At 35.6% G+C, this 18827-nt stretch overlaps 1 protein-coding gene across 4 annotated transcripts in view; it reads left to right on the top strand.

Moving 5' to 3' along the window:
• The window catches only part of LOC131034297 (plant-specific TFIIB-related protein PTF2), an 83808-nt gene that overhangs the window by 51408 nt on the left and 13573 nt on the right, over positions 1-18827 (top strand). For all 4 annotated transcript variants that reach the window (XM_057965927.2, XM_057965856.2, XM_057965801.2 and 1 more), the window contains 3 exons: positions 252-341; positions 7484-8082; positions 8920-9151. In XM_057965927.2, coding sequence (XP_057821910.2) covers positions 252-341; positions 7484-8082; positions 8920-9151 — 921 coding nt within the window. The remainder of the gene's footprint in view (positions 1-251; positions 342-7483; positions 8083-8919; positions 9152-18827) is intronic.

Genomic DNA, 18827 nt, shown 5'->3' with positions numbered 1-18827 from the left:
GTGAAGGATCCTCCATCGAAAGAACTACTTAATAAATTTGAAGACAAGAAGTTGTGTTGTCTATCTTGCAACTGAAACTATAGTTTAATCTTTTGTTGCATTCTAATTGTACAATATCGAACTGTTTGAAAGAGTAAATCTATAATGAAAACTACTGAATGTCCATATTGTTATAATTAGTTTTCTAGCTACTGACAATAAAATCTGATTATAGAAGGACTTTGAATGTTCTAATGTTGAATTCTGTTTAGGAGTCCTTAGTTCGAGTTGGGCAGAGCTTACCTTGGGGGAAGGATATCACAACAAAAACTGTTGTAAGGCATGCATTCTTTCTGTTGCAGGTATATTGGTCCTTCTCCTTTCCATCCCTGGGATAAAGCATTTCTTCTATATTTTTAAATTGATTTAATCATTCAAATATAAAAAAATCCATTGTTCAAGTCAGACTACTCTGGCTTGTGATCTCTTTATTTGACAGAAATGAGTGAAGGACAACTTAGGATAAATCTGTTAATTTTGTGCCCTAGATCAGTAATTTTATGTTTTTTAATTATGCCCTTGGTTTGTTAATCAGATTTGTGATATTTTGTTACACCATAATTCAGTAAACTCAGAAATGAAACAAGTAAACAAGAGACAAACGCAAATACCCTGGGAAAACCTCCAAGGAGGAAAAACCCAGCATTAAAGACCCACAGGTCAGATTATATATTCTCTCTTAATTGCACAAATACAATACTTAGCTGGACTCTTCAGATCTGATCCCTTTTATCATATCAGATTTGCCCTTCTAAATACATCAAGTCTTCATCAAGGGATACTAAATGCCTTCTATCTTCTCGAACAGGTTCGCCCAATCTTCTCCTTTATTTCACACCTTCAATTGCAGAGCTATTTCGCTGATTGCATTTATTGATATGAATTGCAAGGTGTCTTATCTTTATATGCATCTTTAACATTGTTTTATTGCAAGTCGGCCTCCTTTAATTTGGGCGCCAATATTTGTTGTAGCGTGGGGTATTTAGGATAGGGCTGGGCTTATCCTTGGGGCACGTTATCTTTTAGGATAGGACCCAGTCCTATGTGGGGGGCACGTTGCCTTATGGATAGGACCCAGTCCTATGAGGGTTCGGATGTTGCCTTAAGGCAATCCGAACCCTCTTACTTAGTTATAAACAACACTCCCTCTTAACTAGGGAAGAAGAGAATACAAAATCTGAACCTTTAGAGTTCCATCTAGCACACAAGCATAGAATGGATCTAGCACACAAGCATAGAATTACATCTTCCACCTAGCACACGAGCATAGGATGGTTCTAGCACACAAGCATAGAAAGTGTAATACACAAGTGGGTCTTTACATTATTACAATTTTCCATCTAGCATACAAGCATAGATTGGATACTTCTCATTCTTGCACACAAGCAAAGAATGATCAAAATGCTGCAGGTAGAGTCACTGAGATTGAAACTCCCTCTCAACCAGGGTTTCACTTTCCACAATACCAAGTCTGTCTCTTGAAGTATTCGAACTTCATTCTGGATAAGGGTTTGGTAAGAATATCTGCAACCTGTTCATCTGTGCTAATATAATTTAGCTAAATGGTGCCTCTTTGCACCATATCCCGAATGAAGTGATAATCTTACAACCAGGTTATAAGATTAGGGCCCAGCCCTAAGTAATACATGCAATGTTTAAGTTGTAATCCAAACTTAGCTGACAACTTCAAATACTCTTGAGAGAGTATCAGAGCAAGTATTCCATAATATCCACCTTGTACTGCCTCAATCTTCTCTCAAAGAAGAATGTAACACCATAATCTTCCATCTTGCACACAAGCAAGAAATAGAATAGACATAATCAGAATATTGTAGTCTTCCATCTTGCACACAAGCATAGAATGGAACTACATAACATAGTCTTCCAGCGCGCACACAAGTATAAACTGGATCCACTTTTCATCACTTGCAGAGGATGATACAACACAATGTATCACAGAGGTTGAGACTCTCTCTCAATCAAGGCGGTGTTCTTCATAGCTCCAAGTCTATCTCAAGCTTCAAGAGAACATCTGCAACACAGGATTGACCTGCCATAAAACACTGAATTGTTAGGTATCAATATATAACCTTGATAATAAATCAAAATAGCACAACAAGAATTTTGAGAAACCACACTGCTTCTCTTGATGCAACACTTGCAACAATGTATTTATCTACTTAATGCCACTGAAGACTGTCCCTGTAGGTCCAAGAGATCGCAGTGGGTGAATGCTTGAAGAGTTTTCCTTGCCCGTAACACTTCTTGACTAATCTAAACTTAAGCAGCTTCAGTCCATAATCAATTGTGCCTTGCAAGTATCTTGGGATGTGCTTGGCTGCAACACGATAAACATGTTTGGGCGAGCTCATAAACTGACTGAGAGCATTCACTGCAAGACATATGACTGGTTTAGTGTTAACTAGATACATCAGTGATCCAATCAATTGCCTGTACTCTGATGGATCTGCAAAATCAAAGTTAGCTGCAAAAACACTTAACTTCTTTAAATTAGATTCCATAGGAGTAGACATGGGTTTACAATCCATCATTCTAAATCTTTTCAAAATATCAATAGTATACTTTCCTTGACTTAGAAAATTTCGTTAGACCTTTGCCATACTTCTAGACCTAGAAAATAATGCATTCAACTTAAGTCCTTCATTTCAAATTCTGAAGCTAGTTCTTTCTTACATCTAATGATAAGTTCATCTTTACACATATCGAACTATAATTTGCATTTCATCATTGGATGACTTAAGGTAGAGTCAGCATCATTTTACAAAATTCTAAACTTAACAAGTATTCTTTCATACCAAGCACGAGAGTCCTGTTAGAGGCCATACATGGCCTTCTTCAATCTGCACACCTGAATCTCATAACCCCTTAAGATATACCAAAATAGCTGGAACTCCCTCTTAGCAGCAGCTGTGTCTAATCACAGCTTCCAAGGTACTTGAACTTCCTTTGAGTGTATGCTCATCCCAATAATTTCTCTTGAAGATTTAGTATGCCCTGTTTTAGAAGTATTCCAAGCCACTGAAAGATCCAATTAATTTCCTGTACTCCCGGATAGGAAATCATACTCTATGATGAAATTGAAAATGCTTGATTCAAGAACAAAATTACATGCTCAAACTCATAATAAAAGGTAATCAATCAACATGGGTTAGAGTATACCATCTCAGAAGGAGGTGCTCCTCCTGCACAATCAATCTTTCATATTAATCTCAAGGATCCTGTCCATCTATCTTTCAATAAGGTGGACCCATAGCACAATTGTTGAGATAAGATGGGTATAAATTCCATCAACAAGATTGCCAATAAATGTTATCGAAAATCCTAGGAAATCAACAATACATTCTAACTTTTACTATGTAGGAAAGAGCATCATCATAACCATTTAACTGAAAGAAACTTGTCATGCAGTTATTTTAACAGATAACTGACACTGCATTTGTCACAACATTTAATGAGCTTAAATGCGACAGGGATGATATAAGGATGCTAACTCGGGATAACACAGGTAAAAACTTGCTTGCAGACCTACAAGGATAAACACCTGTCACAGGGAACCTCAAGACATGATTGGCCCAACGCGGGTTAATTTAAAGAGAATATTTTTTTCCTTTCACACAAACCAACACGGTTTTACAAAACTAAGTAAACACAAACCCAAATGAAACCCTTATTATTACTGTTAAATTTATGGATCAGAATTAACATCTATCTTGTTTTATGTATTACTGATATAAATTTGACTATCTTCTTTTGTATGGCAGGTGAGAGGGGCATTTATTATATTTCTATATGGGAACATTTGTTCATAGCATATATTGTCTGTCATAGACCTCCTTCAAATGTTCTTGTTGTCTTTTTCCTCTCATGCTCATGGTCAAAGACAACAACCTCATCAACTTGCTGTTGATTTTGTGATCAGACGGAGGAATATAGTTTTCTTTAATTTTATCAGTGGAGTATACAGTTTATGCTGTTTTACTATTCCAACGTTCCCACGAAAAGTGACTAGACAGCAAGCAGAGAATAGTCAATGTTCACTTTCCCTTGAATGTATACCACCGATGATGAATGTGGTTCAATCTATCATGGATGTATGCACAGATAATTATTTGATTTATTGATCCTTCCGTGTGTTACAGACTGTCTCTTAATCCTAGACGTATTCTGATTGAACTGCAGATTTGGTTGAACCACGACTCTATCTTTATTGCTGTAGGAACTTGATTGAACTCCTGTTACATTCGCTGCATCTATTAATTAATGATCAATCTTTGTTCAAATGACATCGTATCATATTGATATATAATACTAAACGACTTCCTGAGAAGTTGTGACTCTTTACTCTCAAGAGTCCTGATGGTTTCTAATAAACCGATTCACTTATAATTGGTTTATGACTTAACTAATATATAATTAAATGTTGAAGGCCTTAAGGCCAATTTAACATTTAATTTTATCAACAATTACAACTTGACAAAGAAACCCTATGCAAACAAATTGACAAAGTTATAAAGTCTCTCATCACAAAGTTAATAAAGAATTAAGGAAAATGCACCTGTTGGCGTTTAGATAACTTTGACACTAAAACCGAAGGCTTCCCAAAAGAAACTATCTTTGCAGTCTATCTTCAAGAGCCATAATTCGCAATCTCCTCTTGATGTGCCTTAGCACAGTTAGCAATCTAGGGTTTAGACCAATTCTGAAAATCAACAACTCTGAAGGTTTGAATAAGGTAATAACTCCACAGTATGCACTTTGTATTCCAGAGATCTGAAAATCTGAAAGGAGGTTCTTCACTCGAATCTCCACAATGAATTAAAGAATGACTCCTTGATGAGGACCCGATGATGTCCTCTAACTTCTCCCCTGTCATTTAATAAAGGATGAACAGAAACCTGAAGGTAAGAGCTTACTGAAATTTGAGGGTTAGTATAACCTAGCTCTGATACCATGTTAATTTTGTGCCCTAGATCAGTAATTTTGTCTTTTCATTATGCCCTTGGTTTGTTAATCAGATTTGTGATATTTTGTTACACCATAATTCAGTAAACTCAGAAATGAAACAAATAAACAAGAGACAAACGCAAATACCCTGGGAAAACCTCCAAGGAGGAAAAACCCAGCATTAAAGACCCACAGGTCAGATTATATATTCTCTCTTAATTGCACAAATACAATACTTAGCTGGACTCTGCAGATCTGATCCCTTTTATCATATCAGATTTGCCCTTCTAAATACATCAAGTCTTCATCAAGGGATACTAAATGCCTTCTATCTTCTCGAACAGGTTCGCCCAATCTTCTCCTTTATTTCACACCTTCAATTGCAGAGCTATTTCACTGATTACATTTATTGATATGAATTGCAAGGTGTCTTATCTTTATATGCATCTTTAACATTGTTTTATTGCAAGTCGGCCTCCTTTAATTTGGGCGCCAATATTTGTTGTAGCGTGGGGTATTTAGGATAGGGCTGGGCTTATCCTTGGGGCACGTTATCTTTTAGGATAGGACCCAGTCCTATGTGGGGGGCACGTTGCCTTATGAATAGGACCCATTCCTATGTGGGGGGCTCGTTGCCTTATGGATAGGACCCAGTCCTATGAGGGTTCGGATGTTGCCTTAAGGCAATCCGAACCCTCTTACCTAGTTATAAACAACAAAATCGGGAAGATAATGTAGTTTTCTTGGAGAGCTCTTACAGAAATATGTAAAAACATTTTGTCTTCTTCACATGCAATTAGGTTATTCTTTGTACATCCCAGATTCCATGACAACATAGTATAATATTTGTAGGAATGCATATGTTTTTCTCGCCTCTGACCAATGCTGCTTTAACTATGTTGTGGGGTGTTGATTAAAATTGATATCAGGGTACATTCATCACAACTTGTAATAGATCACTGAACAATGTTACTTTTAGTACAGTTTATATATGCTATTCGTGGAGGACCAAGTACTTATTTGATAAGAGGAAAAAGGTATTTAGGATACGTTTGGAAGTTACTGTGGTTTTCTTGTCAAGCTATTATAAACATTTCCTTTGTCTTGTTCATATGTAATTAGATTCCCTGACAGTATATGATAGTATTTGTAGGAGTGCAGATTTTTTCATGTCTTTGATATATGCTCCCTTAATTATGTTGTGTTCCCTATTCACAAGGCTTTCAAACCTAATTATACCAAGTGTCTTCCTAATTGAAGATAACTACGTTCATTTTTGAAATAACAGCAGCAATAATTATTGGTGCCCCTTGGCAACAGACCTAACAGCTCTTCCATAATGGCTGTTGGAACTTAACTGCTAGCTTCACTGCTCAAGGTGTATGGTCCATTTATAAAAGTTCCAAAGACGGAGAAATAAACCATGAGTTTGATGCGTACATAGACAGAAAAACTAATTTATTGTATATTAGCAGTGATGTCATGATATATGGGTTAAGATTTTGAAAACTTGTGATAATTTCAAGGAAATGTTAGGATCCCTGCTGAAAAAGATTTATTGGAATACATCATCATAAATTATAGATGTCTGCTTATATGATCACAAGCATTATCACTAAATCTACTTTATTTTAATCTTGCCATGAATACAAAGGTCAGGTGCAGAACTAACCTATTGTAAGTGTTTTGACATATTTTATCTCCAATTCTTGGGAAACATGATTCCTGGGGTTCTTGGAATCTCACATATTATTTTTTTTAGTCTAGTAAAGAAGGTGGCTTCTCATTTTTCCATCATGAAACCTTCCAAACAGACTCCAAGAAGGAGCCATATTCTAGAAATCCTCTCAAGGAATAACCTTGCAGATGGGTTTATTGGCGTTAGTGAGCTATTTGTGGTTAAAAGTCTTTCCATCTGTGCTAGTGTTCTCTGTTCCCATGGGCCTTCCATCGGAAAATCTCCTTAGTTTTCAACTTCCCTACTAAGTTAGTGATGAATAGATCTCACAATTTATTTGCAAGAATATGCTTCACGTATACCAATTTTTAGTCATTTTCATCAATTTTTACAATTGGTGTGATGTTTAGAAATGTTGCCAAAAGTGTTTCTAATAGTTTTAGGGTGTGGTCAAAACCATTCTAGTCCAGATTTGTAGGAAAACAGTAAATATCAATCTTTGTTTCATAAGTAATTTGTTCAGAAAACAGTAAATATAAGATTATCAGATTATCACACTCAGTTTGCATAGTTGAAAATATTTTTTGAATTTTATGCTATTTGTTTTCCAAGAGTTGTTTTCACAATTCAATTATATATATTTTTTCTTCAGGCAAGCCAAATTTGATCATTTTCTAAATTGCGACATCAATTTCTTACTACAATCACTAATTAAATCTTAGACATGGCCTACTTAGATATTTTTCAACTAGACATAATGAAATAGAATTCTTGTCATTTTCTAATTTATTTCTTTTGCAGTATATGGAGATAAAGGCGAATGCAAAATCCAGGGGGAAGGAAAGCATTTCTAAGGATAAAGAATGCCCAAAGAGGGCAAGAATTGGGACTGACAAAACTGTATCACTTTCTTTTGAAGTCAAATTGTCACCAATTCGGCCTTGTACAACATCCAAGGATTTAGCTATAGAAAAACATTCAATGTTGAGCTTGGAAAAGGCACAATATGGAATGCATGTAGACATGACTGGCAATCCTCAAATGGATGAGCAACACTCACGGCCATGCTTACGTACTGGTGATACAAATGACACTAGTATGTTCAAAGATACATTTGAATCTAAATTGTCAGCAAAGTCCTTAGCTAGTATTTATGGTCAGTTTCTACAAGAACTTCCTTTGACACGAGAAAAAGTGCTTACCAATGAAGATAATATCAAGAGGAGGCAGCAAAATATTATGGTACAGAGTCAAGGATGTGAGCATAATACCCTAGTCAAATATCCTGGTAGATCTACTCTTCCACAGGAAAAGATTTCAATGCAGCAGCTTTTGAATACACAAGAAGATTCGGATGCCCTGCCACCATCTTTTGTGGCGAGTGTAGAGGCCCGTGCAAGGTCAGTGCAATAATACTTTAAACAGGTCTCCTGGATCTTCATTGGATATCTATTCCCTTTTATTTGTAACTTGTAAGAAATAAGGACTTGTTGAATACAACACAACTAAGCTAAGACAAGAAAGTAGGGGTGGTCTAATGGTTAGTGTGGCATTTAGCAAAAAATTGAAAATACTTCAGGTGTATAAAGCCTTTGGAGTCAACATGTTAACAATAAATCATAAATGTTAGTACAAATAGCAGGGTTTATCAATTTCATCAAATGCTTATCACGAGAACCTAACAAATATGACTTTTTGTTGTTCCTTGTTTGAATTACATTTAGGAAAGTCCTTTCTATGATCAAGGCTGGATTCAAGATTTCCCTATAGAAAACTGTTGGGAATGTTAAGAAACTCTCAGATTTTCTGAAATATGTTTCACATGCAAAAAGGTGTAGAGAACTGGGAAATTTACTCAATATAGAATATAACAATTCTGTAAAAAACAATGTTCTTGATTCAGAGATAAAAAAGATTGTCAAGACTCAAGAGTCCAAACCTTAAAATGATTGTAAAAAGACTGCACTCAATTATTGGTTTCTGTTACTGCCCATCCTAACCATGTATGGCAGTTTACATTCTATTGAATTCAATTCATACTTTATCCATATTCTTTGCAGTACATTATGTTGATATCTTGTTTGTATGCAAGATTGTTTTTGCCATTCCCCATCATAATGTTTGAACTTGCAATAACAAACTATGCTTCCACCCAATGCAGGCATATTAATCTAATCTCTTGATTCCTCATCAGTTTTCAAAATTAATACTTATTTTGAACAATTCTTAACATGCAGGAGATGTGATAAAATAAATGCTGCCAAGTTACGCATAAATGAAGTGAAGAAGTCAATTAGCAAATATTTGTGTTGGAAGGATAATGCTGGACAAAGTTATGAAGAACAAATAAAAGATAAATTGAGACAAACAAGTGCTTTGTCATTATTATCAAAGAAAAGAAAAAGGAAGAATGAGAAAAGTGGGATTGATTGGGAAGACTACATAATAGAGTGTCTTCTCCTCCATGAGGTATGTATTATTAAATTTTGTGATGTTGTATAAAGAAGAATGTGTATGCCTTGTTAATTTTTTGCTTTTTGATGATTTCTTGTTATTGCTCTACTCATGGCATGCCCTGATGTTCTTGTGCTTTTTGACAATTTCTTGTTTCTGTTTCACCCAGGACTGGCAAGAAAATTGCAAATTTTTTGTAATGGTGTAGTTAGTTAATTTAATTTTTTAGATAAATGAGAGTGCTCCCCAGTTTGTAGCTAATATTAGGATATATTCAAGTGGTAGCATTCCAACAGGGTAAATGATAATGATATGAAAGAGTGCGAAATGTGTATGAGACAATCTAAGATACAATAAACGAGTGATTACTAAAACAAAATGGTATTTACAATGGAAGGAGATAGAACAGAAGGAATTTTAGAATTGTGTTCTAGTTAATTACAGAAAATTTAAAATCTATGCAAAGAGATGTAAAAGGAGTTTCAGTTTTTCAGTATTATCAAGAGAAATCGATTAATACTTAACATGCTTCAACATGGTCATTTTCCATCTGTACTGCTTTTGATCTCTTCCATCATTTTCATGGCCTTCTCTACCTCTCTTCAGCTGTAATGTCTCCATTTTGGGGATATTCTTTAAAATAATAGAATTCACTCAAGATATAATAGTTTTATAAAAAAATTGCAATCTATATAAATATACTCAAGTCAAAAAATCCCTGTACAATACCCAAGTTGATCAAATCATGAACCTGTAAATACCTTGCAAATCTGCTGAGCTAAAATACCCTGTCCCCAACTCAACAGTGACAAAACCAAGGACCTCATCCCTAGTTTGTCAGTGGTAGGAAAAAGACCTCGTCCCTCCAAACCCTAGCTCATCCCGTGAGCCCAGACCCCATCTGGTGACAATACCAAGGACCCCATCCGGTTCACAAGTACTAACTAGAAATCAAAATCGACAACTTGGTGTATTTGCCTATTGCTAAATAATATTTACTAATGGAATTACCAATCAATTCCTTGAGAAATATTTGAGTGTTCTTAGGAATAATTCTTGAATGGATTTCTGAAATAATATGTATTACTGAGTGCATTTATGGAATTCTGCCTTGAATTGATGAATTGAATTATTTTATTGATTGTAGATGATTGTAATTTGATATTCTAAAATGATTGTGATTGATTTCTGAATTTGTATATATAGTTGAATGAATTGATATTTGATGATGAATTTCTGATTTGATGAATCTCCATTGATGATTTTTGGATGATTGAATGATTTCTTTTGATGAATTCATGAGATTATTAGTAATTGCTGATTTGATGTGAGTGATGATAGAATGATTGCTGAATTGGTAGAGAGATGATTGAATCCTTGGAATGATCTCTCCTTAATATTTTATTGGTGAAGGAGTCACCACCCTTCACTGCTGCCTTTTGAGAATAATAAATTATTTTCCAAATCTCTTGGATTCCTTTATTGCTGAGTGTCATTCTGAATTTCTGCTTTGAATTTTGTGATCTGAACTGATGCCCCTCCAAATGATTTGATCTCCTTTTTATATCTTAAAATTGGAAGGGAGTCACACCTTTTCACTATTTCTACCCTTTGAAAGAGTCACAAATACTCATCCTTAATAGCTGTCTTTTGAAAATAATTATTTATTTTATATTTCATAAAGTCACTTATATTTTTTTCCATTCCTTTCCAAGTTGGCGATTGATTCACTCCTTTTATACCTTTAATCCTCCAATAGCCATAACTCTTTATTTCATGCCCTTTGACCATTCATTAAACTTAATTAAATTTATATTTTATTTTATTTTTATTTTTTTATATTTTATTTTATTATTGAATCCTATTTCAAAAAGGGGACATAATAGTCCGCCCTGCCTAAGATTGCTTCTCGTCAAGCCATCCCAAACTAGGATGTTTTCTTAGAGATACTAGGATCCCTATATATGTATTTGTACACATGCAGATGAAATGAATGATTCTATTCTACATAAAGTGTATGAATGAAAGTGCAATGACTAATTTTGAGTTGGAAGAACTTGTTCTTGATGATTGTGAAATGGTGATCATGAGAGCCGATTTCTTTGGTACAAGACATGCAATCACTCTCATGCTGATTGTAAAACAAAGAGGATGCATATAAAGATTGTTCAAGTGAATTAGGAAGAAGAGGTAAAGTGTTACCAGTCTGATTTCAGCAATGGATATAGCGCAACAAGTTGCCAAAATAAGCTTGAAACAGAGGGACAATTTGAAGAGCTTGGTTCTTCACTTGAAGTGCCTTGTAGTGTTCGCTTTTGCATTGATGGTTTGAGTTGTGGTTTAAATCATGCTTAGATTTAGATGTTAAAAAGTATATCCACACATCTAATAATGATGTATGCTGGCTGCTTATTGTCTTGATGTGAGCACTTGTGATTATGAAGCTCTTCTTTTTGCTGAAGGTCTAGCTTCTAAGGCCATGGGATGGTGGTGACGTGACTTTACTAGAATCCTTTATGTGGCTCTAGCGTATAGGTGAAAATGATGTTGAGCTGCAATACCCATGACTCATGAGAACCAACATGTTGCAGCCATAGGTGATGAAGGTTTGTAGTCATCCATGTATTCCAATTTTGATGTTGAGAGTAGAGTGCATCCATTGTTTTATCATTACCCTGCAGGCTGGTAGGATCAAAGCTCCGATACCAATTGTAATGCCCCTCTTTTGGGATATTCTTTAAAATAATAGAATTCACTCAAGATATAATATTTTTATCAAGGACTACAATATATATATAAATATATTCAAGTTAATACATCATTGCACAATACTGTTGACGTGTCTGAAATCGCATTGCTGCAAACTCCATACGGCCAACGCAGAGTAGAATAGCCGACTGATTATCCTACTCTCTCTTGAGATAAGGAAGTCTCTAATGCTGTTTTCTAAGTTTGATCAAAGGAGACTACCTCAAGGTTTCTTTTGTCAGGTCTTGACTGCGGGATCTCTCAGTGGCTTGATGTGTTTATGCTGGAAACACAAGGGGACTTACGATTTGCAACAAGCTAGTCTGCTATGATTCTTGAATTATGCAATAAAGAGCAAAAGGAAAGGTTTAGGAGATCTAAAACTAACAACACGGGTATGCGGGTAGACAGATTCAACATAACCAATTCCTGCTTGGCCAGAATGGCTCACAACCTTGCAGGAACGGTGCAATCTTCAAAGGAACTTGGAAAATTTTCAGATTGGAGACGCACGGCTAAGCACCCAATTCTGGCACAGCTCAGACGGACACCTGCAATTGAACTAAGCACAATCGAAGGCTCAGGTTAACCACACAAAAGGATACACAATCAGCCTATCCTCAGTGGTATGAGCCTGAATCTATCAAACCCCTGCACACCCAAAATAGAAAGATCTATCTAGAATGCTGAAAGAAACCATGCAAACAGGATGAAAACAAGACAATAAACACCAAATCAATGCTTATATATTGATCTCAACTGCCTATTACAACAATTTCTGCAGCATCTCTATGCTATTGGTAAGATCTAACCTATTCTAACTCTAAAATCTAACTATCTAACCATCTCACTATCTAACAATCTAACAATCTCTAACAATCTCTAACCATCTCTAACCCTTTACAAAAGAAAGGCCTCTGCCTTTTATAGATATTACAATTTTGAATCAGAGGCCAGGATGGACTGCATCCAAGGGCCCTGATCTGTCTTCCAGAAGCTGACAGCTTTGACCCATGCCGAATTAATTCTCAGTTATCCAACCAGCAACTATCTCAACTACTTGCCACTATTTGGCTTTAATTCAGGTCTATCCAATCTTCTTGGTGGTTGGGAATAGTTATCCACAAAAATATCCTGCACGGGAGCCATAGGCAGTTTACAATAAAGCAATTTCAGCTTTTTAGGAATTGAATTCCTTGAATTAAATCCATCTGTGTCTCCTTTTCTTGAGAATGCGTAGACTGAGTGTTCTTTGCCTTTTGCCTTCAATTTCGCCAGTGGGCTTCATCTATGTTCAACGGCACGGTTCCCAATGCTCGGTTGCTCTTGCGCTCCTGCATCTTTTCTTTTCCAATCTTCAGCGCCTGGCCTTGAATTGCAATCCTTCCTCGATTTGCGTTTCAGGTCTTTCTCCTGGTTCTTCGATGACGTCCTGCGATCAACCAATTGCACTTAATTAAATTAATTTGAAAAGTTAAATAATTTAATTTAACAAACATTACATTTAATTACGACGTCTGACTTGAGAAGCTCTTTGTGAGATGTATCTTGAAAATGCTTATCCTTCTCTTCGATTGTGAAATCTGATCCTTGGTCTTTTACTTCTGCGTGATTTTACCTTTGGAGTCTTGGACGTTTTAAATGGGTTTATGGCGCGATTCTGGAGGTTTGGAGAACTTCTGCAGATTTTAAAATTCTAACTCTCATGCTTTTCTGGTAAATTTCGGAGAACGGAGGGCACCTTTGAAATTTGCAAAAACTTCGGACCCTTTTGGACGTTTTTGCAAATTCGGAGTATTTAAACTTTTTGTGAATTTTCAAAACCTTTCACTTTTGGCTCATGGGTTCGATTTTGAGGACTCAAGGCGAATTTCGGACCTTTGCCATCCTTTTGCAAATTTCAGAGCTTGCATATATTTCGCAAATTTTAAAGGCAAATTCGGACCTAAGGGCCACTTTGCAACTCTTCACGTTTTAGTTTTCTCCCCAAGGTCCGAAAATGAGCATCTAAAGTGTTTTCGGAGCTTTTCACGTTTTTGGCGAACTCTCATTTTCGGAGCTAAACCACCTTTTGCAATATAAGTGAACTTCGGACTTAAACATGTTTACAAAATCGGAGTTTGAAGGCGTTTTTACAAATTTCTGAGTTTTCGAGATTTTAAAATGAACTTCGGAGTTTTGGACGCTAAACGTCTTTTGGCGAATTTACCCAGATTTCGGACCTAAAAGCGCGTTTGGAAATTTCGCGATTTTAATGTGAACTTCGGAGGTAGGGTCCGAAATTGGGCGTTTAAGTGTTTTTCGGGGCTTGAAGCGCTTTTGGCGAATTTCGGATCTGAAACGTGTTTTTTAAATTTAGAAGAAACTTCGAATTTCGGCCCTAGGGTCCGAAATTGGTGCTTTAAGTGAAATTCGGACCTGAAGGCACTTTCGCCAGTTTTCGGACCTAGTGCATCCTTTTTAAAACTTCGCGCTTTTAAACCCAGGGGTCTGAAAAGAAGGACTTAAGTGATTTCGGAGCTGGAGGCGTTTTTGCAAAATCGCGTTTTTAAAACATTTCGCCCCAGGGTCCGAAAATGGACACTGAAAGTGTTTTTCGGACCTTGAAACACTTTTTGCGATTTTGTCATATCTAGAAATTTCGGCCCTAGGGTCCAAAAATGATGTTTAAAGTGAATCTCGGACCTTGAAGGTCGTTTGGCAACTTTTAACTTTTCAACTTTTGGCTGCTGGGTCCGGAATTGAGCATATGGAATATAACATTTAAGTATAAGAAAGAAGTTATATTCCATATATACTTTTAGGATGTTTGAGAGTGGTTTCAGACCTCCAGGAGTTACATTGCAAATTCTAGTTTTTGGAGGTTTCCTCAGTTTTCAGAGTTAGCCAAATTTCAAGATCAGGATATTCCAGACTTAGCCAAATTTTAGGGTAGGACAGAAAGGCACAAACTGGGGGGTCCCTGTCCAAGACGGGGATAGGTGTGCGATTCGCACAACAAATACCCAAGTTGATCACGTTGTGAATTCCCCATAAATACTTTGCAAATCTAGTCAGCTAAAAGACCCCATCCCTATCTCAACAGTGACAAAATCAAGCACCCTATCCCTAGTTTGTCAAAGGTAGGACAAAAGACCTCATCCCTCTAAATGCTAGCTCACCCCGTGAGCCTAGACCTTGTCCGGTGACAATACCAAGGATCCCGTCCCTAGCTCGCCAAAGGGTAGGAAAAGACCCTTTCCTTCCAAACCTTAGCTCACTCCATTGGCTCGGACCCTGTCCGATTCGCAAGTACTAACTAGAATTCAAAATTGATAACTTGGTATGTTTGCTAGACTATTGCTAAATAACATGTCTTGATGGATTTAAAATCAATCCCTTGAATAATATTTGAATTATATGTACTGCTGAGTGAATTTCTGGAATTCTGCCTTGAATTGATCAATTGAGTTATTTTATTGACTGTAGATGATTGCAATTCGATATTCTAAAATGATTGTTGATTGATTTCTGAATTGTATATTTAGTTGAATGTATTGATATTTGATGATGATTTTCTTAATTGGTGAATCTCCATTGATGATTGTTGGATGATTGAATGATTTCCGTTGATGGATTCATGAGTGATTATTTAGTAATCACTGATTTGATGTATTGGTGAGTGATGATTGAATGATTGCTGAATTGATAGAAAGATGATTGAATCCTTGTAATGATCTCTCCTTAATATTTTATTGGTGAAAGAGTCACCACCCTTCATTGCTGCCTTTTGAGAATAAAATATTATTTTCGAAATCTCTTGGATTCCTATTGCTGAGTGTCATTCTGAATTTCTGCTTTGAACTGTTGTGATCTGAATTGATACCCCTCCAAATGATTTGATCTCCCTTTTATATCTTAAAATTGGGAGGGAGACCCACCTTTTCACTATTTCTACCTTTTGAAATAGTCACAACTATTCATCCTTAATTGCTGTATTTTGAAAATAATTATTTATTTTATACTTCCTAAAGTCACTTGTATTTTCCTCCATTTCTTTCCAAGTTGATGATTGATTCACTCCTTTTATACCTTGAATCCTCCAATAGTCACAACTCTTTATTTCATGCCCTTTGACCTTTCATTAAACTTAATTAAATTTATATTTTATAATTATATTATATTTATTTTTTATTTTTTATTTTTTTGATATTTTAATTTATTATTAAATCCTATTTCAAGAAGGGGACATTACATCAGCTTTTTACTAGCAATATTGCAAAAATTGTCACATTCAGCCATGAAGATGCAGAAGCTTGTTTTCTTGCTTATACTTGGTTTTGAAGCCAACAATCAGTTCTCCATGCTGAAGATGAGCTTAGGGTGGTCGAAAGTATCATTGAGAAGTTTGAAAATAGAGGAGCAGATGATAAAATGAAGTATTTTGGAGTTGGCAACAGAACTTCAGGTTCATACAATAGGAAGTAATATCATTTTTGCTTTGATGATTTGCTTTGCCTTGGTAAAATGAACAATCAATTAATAGATGTGTAGGCTAGACAATGGAAAAATTACATGAGATTTCAAAGAATTATCACCATTTTGATCAAAAAATATCATTACAAAATGATGCTATTCATTTGTTGCACATGACAATATGGATGTTCAAAGAATTCTCGGGACATTAATCAAAAAGAATGACGACCATCAACTTCAACCCATTGTCTCTAAACGTCAATCCCTCACGCTGATCTATGCATGAACTACTTTCCTGCAACATATTTTGTTGAAGCCAAACTCCAATACTATACCGTCCAAATATCCAATGCCAACCCTTTGTCGTCTAATTTGAGGTGTATATATACACTCTAGCAAAACACTACCCCAGCACTTGATATGGTTTGCAAGATGAAAATTGTTATCATGCTCAAGGTGGCTCATCTTCCTAGGTAACTGCTGTAACGTTCAATGTGCTTTTAATCTAACCAATCATTAACTAGTAACATCATGATATGTTTCAACGGTAGCAACTTACAGCATTTTCAACGTGACCAGAAATATGCACTAAACCATTGATTTTGGCCAAAAGAAATGCAAATGTGATGGAGAAAACTGAATTTGGCGGATATCATACCACAATGATGAACTTTTTAACTTAATGCGTTGGGCCAATTTCACACTAGAATTCTCTATAGACCAACAAACACATGCTTGCAAAAAACATACACACAAAACATAACAATAAAAACAAAGAAATGCATGCATAGACCTTACATGCCAAACATATTTTTAGGTGTTGCAAGATTACTCGACCCTCAAGATTCTCCTAATTAGGAATCCTAGGTAACAAAAATTTTAATACATAGGTTAAATCTAAGAGTACATTAAAAATTGGATAGGCCACCCAAGTCAGCTTACTTTAACTTCCGAAGTCCATGAGTCTCCTTTTCTTTCCTTACCCTTGCAACAAATGAGATATTCTTTGTACTTGTTCTATTGGGTATTCGTTGTAATGTGCATATCCAAAATCTATGCAATTTTTTATCGCTACTCTTTTTGGAATGTCAATCACCCAATCCACCTCTCCATGCTCTTGCATGCTTTATTTTGAAATTTATGTGTGATAGGAATAAATACCAATTTTTTTTAATATTGATGAGATAGCCGTACCTTTTTGCAACCTGATTTCACACATTTTCTTGAAAACTTGAACAAAATAATACAAGGACCAATCTTATTTGGATTCAATTTATTATATGTTCCTTGCAAGTTCCTTTCTTTATTAGATGTGCCATGAGTAGTTCACCCTCTATATAAGTCTTCTCTCTTGAATGTATTAGAGTAATTAATTGCTATTTAATGGTCATTAGTTAATAGTTAGTTTAGTTAGATGGCTTCTATTCTAGGTTTTTGTTATCGATTGTTTCCTTTAGAAACATCATAAATTTATTGCCCATATGTAATTCATTTCTCTTCATTAATATTATGCATTTACCATTTCATGGTATCAAAGCCAAATAGTTTTTGGCGAATTTTTTTCAGTCATAAAAATTCGTGGAAAATCCAAAAAAAAAATTCTTCCTTTTTTTTGTCTACAAATTCGTTTTTCAGGCAAATCAAAACTTCAATCAAGGTTTTTCACTTTTGATTGTGAGGGCTTGTTGGAGCATCACACAGGGTTTCGTAAAATAAAAATAAAAAAATGCACCTTTTATTTTTTTCTTTTGAGGGTTTCTAGTAGTGAAAAATCGTGTTTTTTTTTCTTCAAGATCACATGTTTCATTCGCCTAACTTTTCCGTGTTTTTCTTTTGAAATTTGTGTTTTCTTGGACATGGGGTTTCTGATCTTTTTTCTGTTCGATTTTTCTACAAAATGCAAGTCCGTGGATGCACAAATTGCAGCATTGTGTTTGGTTTGTATCGCGATTGGAAGTATTTCGCAATTTTTGGCCTATGTTGCTCATGATTTTTTTTTTTTTGTTTTTTTGGTTACCTGCAAATGAGATGTTTTTTTTTCTGCACGATTGACAAGGGTTTTCTTTTGAGCAACTAACGAGGGTTTTTTTATTTTTTGCGACCCTAGGTTTTTGGGTCTCTATAACTGTGACCAAGGGTTTGCCGATTTTTGCAAAAGGATTTTTAATTTTCCAAGATTTTTTCATTGATTTTTTATATAAAAGTCAGGGTTTTTTTTCTGACAAGTGCCTCAAGATCTGTGCCTTGGGATCTATGCCTCAAAGTTTGTGCAAAGTTTTTGACTATTTTGTGTGATAAAATTAGGATTTTTTTGCCTCAAAATTTGTGAAGGCATGTTGCTGCAATTAGTTACCTCAAATGTTGTGCATCAGAAAGCATGCGGGATGGCATCATTGACCAACATCGTGTTGAAAATAATTAGTGCTTCAACGGCAAAAATTACATACGTGGAAACAGTGAATGCTCACAATCTTTAAATACTGGTGTT

This window comes from Cryptomeria japonica, chromosome 11 (assembly GCF_030272615.1).
Source record: "Cryptomeria japonica chromosome 11, Sugi_1.0, whole genome shotgun sequence".
Taxonomy (NCBI): Eukaryota; Viridiplantae; Streptophyta; class Pinopsida; order Cupressales; family Cupressaceae; genus Cryptomeria; species Cryptomeria japonica.
The sequence above is the reverse complement of the archived record's forward strand: the minus strand, read 5'-3'. Positions and strand labels throughout refer to the sequence as shown.